This window comes from Diorhabda sublineata, chromosome 10 (assembly GCF_026230105.1).
Source record: "Diorhabda sublineata isolate icDioSubl1.1 chromosome 10, icDioSubl1.1, whole genome shotgun sequence".
Lineage (NCBI taxonomy): Eukaryota > Metazoa > Arthropoda > Insecta > Coleoptera > Chrysomelidae > Diorhabda > Diorhabda sublineata.
This window is the reverse complement of record NC_079483.1, coordinates 8169396-8182161: the sequence shown is the minus strand read 5'-3', so window position 1 is coordinate 8182161 and position 12766 is coordinate 8169396. Positions and strand designations below refer to the sequence as shown.

The window sequence follows — 12766 nt, the reverse complement described above, 5'->3', positions numbered from 1 at the left end:
AATATTTTTCGAAGTATAATTTTTATTTTTTACACAAAAAACTCGCAACATTCAAAATATCAGTCTTGCAATAATAATAATAAATTTACTGCACATACGTAATAATAAAAATACATTCTTCTATTTAACATTATAACAAATAATTTATTTACAAATAAAAATATAAATGCACATTCGGGACAGTCACACGGCCTACTTGAAATATACGAAAAAAATGTATAACTACCAACATTACAACAAAAATAGAACAAAATATGACACAGAATTTTTGTATTAAAAAAAAATGTTTATCATGCAAACTAAATACTTTATTGAGTAACAAAGACTGGAAAACCAAAAAAGGGACACTTGGAACTACTTTTTGTTTGAAAAGAGTACCACATCTGGGTACATTTGAACTACTTGTATCATTCAAAATAATGATTTTGTTTTGGAAAACGTGTCAAGTTTTTAATGGAAATGAAATCAAAAAAACATTTAAACTACTTTGCTGTCAATAATCGATGTAGATTGTGTGAAATGTAGTACAAAAATTTCGATTCTATGTTGAATCCCAACATAGAATTAAAAAATTCGTCAAACTGAATTGATAGACAAGTTAGCTAATACTTTTGAACTACTTTTTACCTATTCGACGCCAGAATTACACATTCAACAGCGTTAGTAGAAGAAACCGGCATCAGTACATATGAACTACTTTATTGTCTTTCGGAAGTAGAGCTTCGTCGATTTATGATTTGTTTTGTACATTCGGACTACTTTCCAGTCAGTTAAAGCAAGAAGAACACAACAGCGATTTCGGTAAAAATATGTACAGGTATATTTGAACTATTTTGTTACTGAAAAATTTTATAAAAGAATGTCGATGATGTAATATTAAGATCAGATCTCAGAAATTTTCTATAATTTGAACTACTTTTTGCCCATTTGACTTGAGGAGCAGTCTATAGAATCGATAAAAACTCAAATGGATACATTTGAACTACTTTGTTCTACCGAAAAGTGAAAAACAACAAGTCTATAGAAAATACAGATTGATAAATTTAAAATTTTGTTTTGGACCACATTCAACGAGAAAATCAGCCCACGGAAACTATACAATTGAACTATTTCGTTTTTCTATTTTCACTTTTTAGGAAAAATTAAGTATAATTTTGAATAAATTGTTCTTCCGTTTTGTAAACTCATTCAGAATGTGGAATCATTTGAAATACTTTGCTTACTAGATTTTTTCTGAAAATAAATTATCGATAAAAATTTTGGCCCATACATTTGAACTACATTCTACACATTTATTTCATACCAGATGCATCTAAAACAACAGAAATCCCAAAGGGTGCATTTGAACTACTGTTTATTGATTTAACAATAGTTATATAGGTATAGATACATTGGTAATCAAAAATAGGAAATAATTAGATTTTGGTCTTATCACATGCTGAAATGATGAAAATTACTTTAAAAAAAAATATTTTCGGGATGAATAAACATTTTTTTTTGTATACAAAACCAGTTTGGTCACCATAGTAACCCATGGGGATCGAATTGCACTTGGTACTTGAGCAGTTCTTTTTACAAACATGGGCAAGGTGCTTTTTTTATCATTTTTTCATAACGAGTGTAGACGAGAAAGAAAAAATCGGAAAGTTTACGATTGTCGTAGACGTACAACACCAGCACGGTAACTCGAAAACATTGACACATGGCACATTTACTTAATACTAACATGCTAGGTTTCCAATATGGCAACTATGAATAAATACTTAACAGTTACTTTGTACATATTTAAGCTTAAAACTAAACTAAACGATTATACTGCATACTCTATCTATTTTTAATATAAACGACGTGTGATCATAAAATAACTGTCCCCAAAGTCAATTTTTAACCAAATTTCTCGAGTATTTCCGAAAAGTTGGTCGAATTGATTTGAATAATTTGTTATTTGATACGTTTGAGCTACTGTTTATCCATTTGAACTACTCTTTATAAACCGGATTGGAGAATTATGATTGTACTTGAAAAAAATAAGATGTACAAGGCTTCTTCACACCAAAAAGAAACCATTAAATTACCAAAAATAAGAATAAAACGTTCAAGAATATGTCTTAAAACACACTGTACATAAAAAATAGGTTATTATGCCCAATAGGCATTTGGAAGATATAATTCCCTCCAGAAACTGATAAAATTGTGAAGTGTCTTTTTTCCACCACCCTGTATTCAATTTGATAGTATATTCTTTTAGTTGATGTCAAAATACGGGATTATTTGAAAAAATGGGGACATTTGAACTACTTTGTCGTCAAAACGATAGAACGACTATTGGAAGAGTCAAGTATCCTACAACTGCCTTTATTTCATTTTATACAAAACTTCGAATTATTTTTGAAGAATGGGCCAAACTTACGATATTCGATAAATTTGAACTACTTTTTAACTATTTAAACGAGAAAATAACACTTCCAGCAGCGTTATTGATAAAAATCTGGGTTGGTACATTTGAACTACTTTGTTGTCAAAGATGACAGGACGACTATTAGATTAGAAATATCATACGACTGCTGCGATTTCATTTTACACCAAATTTCGATTATTTTTGAAAAATGAGACAAATATAAATGAAAAATACGATATTTGAAACATTCGAACTATTGTTTATCTATTCCAACGCGAAAATCACAGCATTATTGAAAAAAATCCATGCAGGTACATTTGAATTAATCTTCGTAATCCAATTTAAAAAACAATATGAATTTGTATTTTGAAAAGTCCTAAAAAAAAGAAGATGTCTTATATTATTACAACAAAGAAAAATACTTTAAAATATCAACCAATAACATTGTTATTTTATCACCACACTATATATATCGAATATAAAAAAATAGGGAGAAAAATTATTTTTGCCACCCCCTATCATCGATAATCACATTCGAACATTACATACATGTAAAGTAGTTCATTTGAAACTATTCTTTTGAATATTTTCGAGTTACCGGTTGTCAACTGGACTCCTTGGTGAAAGGTGAATATATATATATATATATATATATATATATATATATATATATAGGTACTTTTCAACTTTACATACAACATATATATAATGTAATAGTTAAATTTTAACTAATAAACAATATTTACAACTTAATAATTAGTTATTTACAAAATGACCGATCCGCGCATCCGGTTTGTACCGTTTTAAAGCTTTCAATGAAATGGCGGATACACGAATCAACCTTAAACGGAGATTATAGATCTCCAATCTGAAAATGAAGTGGAAACGAAATTTCCAAAAAAAATTAAACATTATTTAATCCCTAGGGCTTTATAGATGCCGTTAGTTATACTGTATCCTTATAACAAGGTGTATTGGTACATTTGAACTACTCCTATTAACAGTTACAATTTTATTTGAATTTACAGTATCATCAAATTTTGTGAAATTAGGTTTAACATATATAAAAAATTATTATATACAGGGTCTGACATATTTTTTTGTCATTTCGAAGTTATTTTTATTTTGATATTGGTGTTTTATATCAAATTCAAAATTTCCTTCAATTTTTTATTACAACTATAAAATAATAATATATATTAAGTAAAATTGTATACTGGGTATTTAAAAAGTTATGTCCTTTTGATTCATAATAAGTTCAATACTCAGTTTAATTGAATTGGTGTAGTAAATTGATCAAATATTATGGTCGTGTTTTCTAATTATCATAAAAATGATCGATTTTGTTCGTATTAGTTAGTTTTAATACATGGTAATTCGAAAAATAGTGAAAAACTATTGTATTTCCAACTCACCCTGTATAGATTTAACTAAAATTGAAGAAATCGAAATTTTTATTGGATTTAGACAATCATTGAAAAGATATGGTCACAAAATATCAAGTTTTTTACACTATTCTAATTATACGGGGTGTTAAACTTGTCACAATTCAACTTTGATAACTTTTCAACCACCCTGTATAATATATTGAAGTTTTATATCGTTAAAACACATATTAGAAGGAGTTAAACAAATTTTAAATGAATTACAGAAGGTTCTATTGAAAAAAATGCGATTTTGAAGTTTTATTGAAATGTAGTTTTGTATTTTGCCTCATCCTGTATAAGATTTAACAAAAATTGAGGTTACCGAAATTTTAAATGAATTTAGATATTCAATGGAAAGATATGACCGCACTAAATTCTTCTTTTTCAATTATACCGGGCGTTCAACAATTTTCGTCCACAATTGATTAAAACTTTATAAACACGCAGTATAACATATTACAATTTTCTCATCGTTATTAAGAAGATTTCAAATTTCAATTTTGATGTATTAAACTGTAAGTTTTATTTAAAAAATAATAATAAAAAAATATAACTTATCAATATAGCGAAAAGACCCTGTATATTTTGAAATAATTTCGAAATGTCGAATACAAACTCGTAACTTATACGAATAAATGATTTAGGAAAATAATTTACTGATTTTGGTGAAACTTTAGCTTTCAAACAAGAAAATTGTAAAAAGTAGTTCAAATGTACCGTACCTTCGATATCCAAAATTCTTCGATAATTTCACGTCGAATCACCCCAAATCCATCGGAATAACGCTCAACACTCAATTACTAACAACCCAAATAAAAACTACACAATTTTAATTGTCGTATCGGTATCCAATTTGGATAAAGTCTTTTTCACCCTCAAAGCTGTTAACCGTACATCAGGATTAGTATGCCAACATTCTTGCATCACTTTCGATAAACACTGTAGCACCTCTTCGCTATCCCACCTCAAAGGTATCTGGGGTCTGATCTTCTTTGCGCAAACCACTTGCTGCATGTCTTCGAAAGACGGATCCGAAGGAACGCAATCGTAATAAGGGACGGCATATTCGTCCGCCACCTGAAAAGGATAATACCAAATATGAAAATACCCTTAAAAATTGTTTTTTTTTCGTTCTTGATAATGATGATGATAGTTACTTTTAGTTTATCCCCGGTGACGCATCTCCTGCTCATCTCCCACATGACCAAAGCGAAAGCGTACATATCGGCCATTTTGTGCGCTTCGAAATTATGAACGTTCATCGATTTATCCAGCAGCTCCGGCGCCATGTATCTCCTAGTTCCCGATCTGACGTTGGGGGGAACGTCGATTTCCTGAAAAATAATCGTACAGGGTGCGTCGAATATAATTTTTTGATCACTCACTTTAGTGTCCGACAGATATTTGACGGCCAATCCGAAATCTGCTATGCAACATTCGCCGTTCCTCTTCACCAGGATGTTTTTGCTCTTAATATCCCGATGAGCTATCGCGGGTTTGCCCTTCGTGCCGAATATCTCGATGTGGAGATGGGATAGACCGGAAGCTATACTCTGCGCCATCAATAGAAGACTGGTGGGATCCAAACAATGGTCTTGTAAATAATCGTACAGGCTCCCGAATTCGTGGTAATCCGTTATCAGTAGCATTTGAGTCCAACTACCCGTTCCTGTGTATAAAAAACGATTGATAATTAGATAAATTCGTTGTATTGTCGAGTGGATTCACCTTTTATATCCGCCGCTATGAATCCGAGTAGATTTTCATGTCTCATCAGTACAGTTTGGTAGATTTCGGTTTCCCTGAACCAACTTTGTTCTTCTGTGGTGAAGAATACTTTGACGGCTACTTTGGTTCCTCTCCATTTCGCTAACCAGACTTCTCCATATCGACCTTTACCTACCGAATGGACCATTTGGATTTGTTTGGAAATGGTTCTTTGTACTAATATGGGGAGGCCGGAACCTGAACCGCTGGATTGTTCGATTAAACTCACCAAGGGACCGTGTACCTAGGGGGAGGAATATTTAGTTGTTTGAACAAACAAAATTCCAATTGCAGCTGAGGTTTAAAATTTCAACACTCGTTTTATTTTCAAAGTTTATAACTTCAAAAGTGAGATTTTTTGATACCAAACTTTTAAGTCGCCCTGTATCTCTTAAATAACTTTATTTTACGAGCTCTTGATTTGTTTTTATTATAAATACATCTTTATAGAAAACTCCTTGAAAATATTGAGGCTGAAAGCTGCTTCGTTTCATTTTAAAAAATTTTTTTTGTAATGACAGGATTTTCCGAAAACATTTTTCGATATAATTTTTTTTAAGACTTAATATTAGTCCTAGATCTTTATAAATATTTTCCAGGTTTAAAGAAACATTGCTTAACAAACAGAAAAAATTACATTTAATTGCTCTTATTGTTTCTCAATATACAGGGCATTGAATTAAAGTTATACTCAATTTTTTTGGTACACAATATTATAAAACGCCCTGTATCTCAGAAATGACTCAATTTAGCGCCCTATTGATTTGTTTTTATTATAAATACATCCTTATTATAAACTTCTTGAACATATTGAGGCTGAAAGGCTGCTTCATTTCATTTTGTAAAATTTTTTTGTAATGACAGGATGTTCCGGAAACATTTTTCGATTTAAATTTTTTTGGAGATTTAATATTTGTCCTAGATCCTGACAACTATTTTCTAGGCTTAATGAAACATTGCACTACAAATAGACAAATTTTCAAAGTACAGCTCTCATTATGCCTCAATATACAGGGGGTTGAATTAAGAATAAATTTTTCTCTTGATTTTTTGGTACGCAACATTATTTAAACACCGTGTACCTCAGAAATGAATAAATTTAGTAAACTCTTAATTTTTTTTAGTATAAATACATCATTCTAGAATATATTTACAAAACATGAACCTGGTAGCTCCTCGATTTTATCCTGTGGGACATTGTGAACAAAAAAAAAACTATTTTTGATTCAATTTTGATCATAGATTCCTACAAATAATTTCCTGGCATAAAAAAAAAACACCATTTCACAAATAAACAGGAAAAATACATCCCCACTCTCACTATTATTTACCCATATACAGGGTGTTAAAGTTAATTTTATTTTAAATTTGTTCAAACAATTCCCTCTAAACCTTTCTTATCAACCATTTTTTTTTCAATTTGATTATTACACTGAGAAAAATGATATATAATTATGTATAACGAAATACGTACCTCCATTTGTGGATATTTTTCATCGGAATACCCTTTTCCGTACAACCCGAACTTCCTCTGCATCTCCTTCCTCCTATTCTTTATGAACACAATGGCAACAACGAGTAGGACTAGAGTTAGACAAAAAGTGACAGTTGTGAGTAGAACTGTAAAGGGTAAACTGTCAGCAGGACCGAATCCAGGGGTTTCGGTAGTCGGTCTTTCCGGATAAGTTGGTCTTAACGAAAGATTACAAAGATCCTTGTCGTTGCAACACTGGATCGATTTGCTTTGCTCGTGCGGCACCAAATGACCTTTACACTGAAAATTTCAAAGAAAAAAAAATGCATTTCCGCGCAATTTTTGCATATAACTAAAAAAAATTCAGTTTATTATTTGGGGGAAGGGGAGGGGGGTTTAAGGTGGTAAAACTGACCTGCATCAGCCCCCGTTCGTCGTCGGGAAGACACCCGTATGTATATAGGGGAACGTCTTTATCTTGAATGTCATCGTAAACGGCTTCGACGGATGTAAAACATACTCCACCAGTTCGAATTTCGCAAGTACCGTTATACTGATTGTCGGGACAGTGTCCCTCGCAATAGCAACGTTTTACTGTAACAAAAAACGATATGACAACGTTGTAATCACATTCGAAATAAGAAGAAATGTATAATTTTGCAAAATTCTCTGAATTTAGAGAAAAAACGGAATACGTGGCAACTATATATATTCAAAAATTAGTTTTTATATAAAAAAATATTAAAGTATTTCTTGTAATTCCAAAAAATGATAGATTTGGCAACTATGTACACACAATAATGGTTTTATTACGAGACCAATAAAATTACTGATTCCTGAATATTTCAGGAAAAAATGGAAGTTATGGCAACAATGCACAGACTATCAATAACTATATTAAGAAATTTTAGATATATTGGGAAAATAAAATTATTTGAATTCCCGAAAAACGGCACATTTGGCAACAATGTAAATTTTCCACTAATGAAAATTCAGAATTTTTTATTTCGATAGATTTGGCAACTACGTACATACGATATTGGCTTTGTTCAAAAATTTCGAAAAAAAAACTTTATTTACAAATTTCTTCATATCCATAGAAAAACGGAAGATGAGGCAACTATGTATATACAACCATTAGCTTTTGAATAACAAAATAACGAGGCATTTCTTGGATCTCAATAAAAATGACAAACTATATGACAACGTTGTAATCACATTCGAAATAAGAGGAAATGTATAATTTTGCAAAATTCTCTGAATTTAGAGAAAAAACGGAATACGTGGCAACTATATATATTCAAAAATTAGATTTTATATAAAGAAATATTAAAGTATTTCTTGTAATTCCAAAAAATGATAGATTTGGCAACTATGTACACACAATAATGGTTTTATTATGAAATCAATGAAATTACTAATTCCTCAATATCTCCGAAAAAACGGAACATGTGGCAACAATGCATAGACGAACATTAACTATATTGGAAATATTGTAAAAACAAAAATTTACGAAATTATTTGATATTCTGGAAGAATGGCACATGTGGCAACTATGTAAATTTGCAACTAATTAAAATTCAGAGAATTTTTTATTTCTGTAGATTTGGCAACTACGTAGATACAATATTGGGTATTATAAAGATTAAAAAACATCGATTTACAAAATTTCTCCATATTTTAGAAAAAACTCAAGATTCGGCAACAATGCACAGATAATTGAGAAAATTGCAAAAATAAGATTTACGAAATACTTTATTTTTCCAATAACACGAAAGACATGACAACTATGTATACACTTACATTTTCTACTATAAACTTTCGATTATTGAATTTTCATAGAAATCTTTATATTTCCGGTAAAAACGGGTAATTTGACAACAATGTATATAAAAAATTAGTCGCATAAAACTCTTACAACAAAATCAAACAATTATTCTTCATAAAAACAAATATTTGGTAACTATGTAGATAGAGAATGGAACAAAACACGTTGTTTTATAAAATTTCAAAAAATTCTTTATATAACCAGAAAAACCGAAAATATGGCAACGATGCGAAGACGACCATTATAGCCACATAAAATTCCAACAAGGAACATTTACAAAATTTCTCATATCTGCAGAAAATACAAGTTTCGGCAACAATGTCTGTATTATCATTAAAATAAGGGACACAAGAAATTTTCGAAAATTCTCAACATTTACAGAAAAACAGAAGTGGCAACAATGTAAAAACAAGTCGTCCATATTATAAAGCTTTAAATAAAAGTTCGTAGTATTTCAGATAAATCAAATGATCTGACAACTGAGTAATTACAACCATAAGATCCGCCATATTGTAAAACAATAATGATAAATTATAAAAAGATTTCCAGAAACTATTTGTGGACAAGAATATATAAAATATACAAAATTCCATATAACTTCGAAAAATTTGAGTAGTCGACAACATTGCAAACAACCGATAAAATTTCTTATATCTGTAAAATAATCGGAAGATGTGGCAACAATGTAAAGATTACGATATTTATCGTATTATTAAACGATAATTTATAAAGATTCTTATAGTATAGATTTGACAACAAGGTAAAAAACGCGATGTCGTTCATTTATCATAAATCGAATATTTACTAAAAGTTTCCACATGTCCACAGAAATACTTTTCAATCGACAACACTGTAAATATAGTATTTACAAATTCAAATTTCTTATACTATCAGAAAAAAATGCGAGACGTGGCAATATCGTGAGTACAACCATCTGGGAAAATATAGAAAACGTTCAAAATGTTACGAAAAACAAGAATAATGTGGCAACTACGCAAAAAAACAACCTTTATATTAGTCATATTGTAAAATCTCGATCAATAAGAATTTAGAAAATTTTCCAAAATTCCTTAACAAACACCGAAATTCCTTATGTTTCCAGAAAAACATAACGTCTGACAACAATGTAAATGCTAGGATATTGTGAAATCCTAACCAAACTTTTCTTCGCATATTTTCTGATTAAAAGTATTCAACTTAACGAGAATTGATCTAACCAACCGTAAAGACAATTTTTTCTTAATAAGAATCGTTTTAAATGGAACACGTGTTGTTAACGAAATTGAGTAACGTTCTCGAAACGTAGGAGACTTAACAACATATTTCAAAACAATAATTGTAAACTTTCATTTGACATATCATGATTAATGAGATTTTAAGACAAACACGTACACGAGACAACAATGGAGCTTGTGAATAATAGAGTTGAAAGGACTTTTTGAAATATTTATATAAGCGATAAGTGTCAATTGTATTAAAATTATTGATATAAAAACTTCAAGTGTCCATTTTTTTCCACTACAATCATTTTATTATAAAATTTCTAACAAATACATCAAATAACCAAAGTTTTACTGTAGATTTCTGTGATTACTATCTCAACTACTAAACAGATGGCGCGCTTGTATTTAAATGAAACGATTTTAAAAAAGTCTTCGTACCTACTATGTACTGTGATGTTACACTTTTTCTATTCGAATAATTGTTAAAAAAAATCTGTTTAGAAACAAATTAGATCCTTATTTGAATTAAAATTTTAATAACAAACATGCTCGGTATATATATAAATGTCTGCCTATCCCTTTTGAACGTAATAAATACACCCACGTTCATATCGACCTTGAACAGATGCATTTAATAGATAACTTGATATAGATTACTTACAACATAAACTAGAATGGATTTAAATCATTATTTTGCAATGTGACAGTATCTGGGTGGTATACCAGATATTTCAATACCTACACCACAATTTTTAGAAACCTTACCGATGTTTTTTATCAAATATAATAAAAAATAAAAATTTAAAAACAATTTCATGCCATATTCTTAATCGTGTTAGAAAGTATATTGTTTTCGAGTTCACCCTGTTTTTGCAGTCATTTTCAACTAATTATTATACAGGGAACTTTACAACTTTTACCATATGTAGAGCCCCTCGGGGAGAATATCATTTGGTTATTAAAAACTGTCAATTCTTCTTCTTTATCAATTTACAGGATGATTTGGCTATAGCTCTTACACAGCTCATTTGATTTCTCCAATTTTTCAAATTCGGTCCTGGAATTTGTAAATTTAACTAATTGTACTTGAAAGTAGTGTATTATGAAAAAATTAAAAAAATCAAATGAGCTTTGTTATCACTAAAGCCGAATCACCCTGTAAATTAATAACAAGTTAATATTTTTTTAATAGCCACATGATATTCCCCTTAATTCTCAAACTTCATAACACCAGATATTAAATTTCGAAAAAATGATTGAAAAAATAACAATACAATAAAATTATATAAAATAAACAGCATAGTTACACATGGTAGATGACTCACCCTGTATAACAATGTGGGTATTCTACAATTACAATGTAGAACGTTTGGTACACATTTTATTTTAGTCAATTACATACATATCATAATGTATTAATTTTAAATCTCCATATGTTGTTGAAATTCCAGAATATAAACTAATTAACTGATATACTTTACGTCATAGCCGTATTTATGGCTCTTTCTACATCACAAACTCATTAGTAATAATGTTAAATTTAGATAATTATTTTTTACGTCAAATTTTATCATTAACCGAAAAATAAATGAACTATAATCAGTGCATTTTTAAAAAGTGGGTGTTAAGTTAATTTGTCTATCAATTTCAGCTACTAGTTTGTAGTATTTGATACCAAAGATCGATTTTATTTATAGCAGAAATAATGAAATACCACCCTGTATTATCAAATTATTTCACAAATAAATCAAAACGTTTTTTGGTATTTTGCTCGTATAAAATAATATTTATTTGAAATATACTGAAAGAGAATATAAATTTTTATATAAATAAACATGAAAATTCTTCGAAATATTTCACGTTATTCAAGGCGATTTATTAAAACTTGACAGAGCTGCCATGACACACAGTATCTGACTTTCTTCTACCCACAAATGACACAAATATTTTCAAAAAACTTACCTAATTCATCGTACATTTTTCCAATTATGTCACAACATATCCTTTTAAACAAAAAATAACACTTTTTACACAATAATGTATTTGTTTTAAGCACTAAAACTATAAAAAAATTATAATTTATTTATGTTTTAAGTGACGCCGCATGCACACAACAAAATCTCGGTCGGTACTAAACTGTTTGGAGTCGACAGAAGATACGAAAAGATGGTGTTTTTATAAAACAGCGTTGCCAATTGTATATTACGATTTGTTGATCAATATGTGTATCGATTTTATTGAATAAATTCTTATTACATTACAATTATTGTTGATTTTATTTGTTTATTTTGAAACTAGTAAACAGTTTTTATGATAGTACAACAAAATAAATTTGTTTTTTTTAATAAATATACGAAATAACAAAACTAAAATTTCATCTTATATTCTATTATTAATATATATTCTAAATATAATAATTATTATTTGAATATGAAGAATATGTATATATATATATATATATATATATATATATATATATATATATATATTTACATTGTATTGATAAAATCTGTGCTTTGGGTAATTTTGTTACAAATCGGCAACGCAGCCCTTAAGATGGTGTTTCTTGGCTTAGCAGGTAAGGAAGTTTAGTACAGCCTGAACAAAACTTTTTAAAAGACTGGCGCCTTAAAAGTGGTCTCGACATCT

The 12766-nt window shown here is 29.4% G+C and overlaps 1 protein-coding gene across 5 annotated transcripts in view; it reads right to left on the bottom strand.

Annotated features, from left to right (window-relative positions):
• Positions 1 to 4: 4 nt before the first annotated feature.
• LOC130449389 (bone morphogenetic protein receptor type-1B) overlaps positions 5 to 12766 on the bottom strand; it is a 74010-nt gene continuing 61248 nt past the window's right edge. For 2 of the 5 annotated variants that reach the window (XM_056787185.1, XM_056787187.1), the window contains exons 2-7: positions 7482 to 7660; positions 7067 to 7366; positions 5554 to 5836; positions 5211 to 5494; positions 4983 to 5159; positions 5 to 4902 (exon numbers count right to left, since the gene is read on the bottom strand). In XM_056787185.1, coding sequence (XP_056643163.1) covers positions 4645 to 4902; positions 4983 to 5159; positions 5211 to 5494; positions 5554 to 5836; positions 7067 to 7366; positions 7482 to 7660 — 1481 coding nt within the window. In that variant the 3' untranslated portion in view covers positions 5 to 4644. Of the gene's footprint in view, positions 4903 to 4982; positions 5495 to 5553; positions 5837 to 7066; positions 7367 to 7481; positions 7661 to 12079; positions 12360 to 12766 lie in introns of those variants that run through there. The other 3 variants (XM_056787183.1, XM_056787184.1, XM_056787186.1) reach the window with 2 other exon arrangements.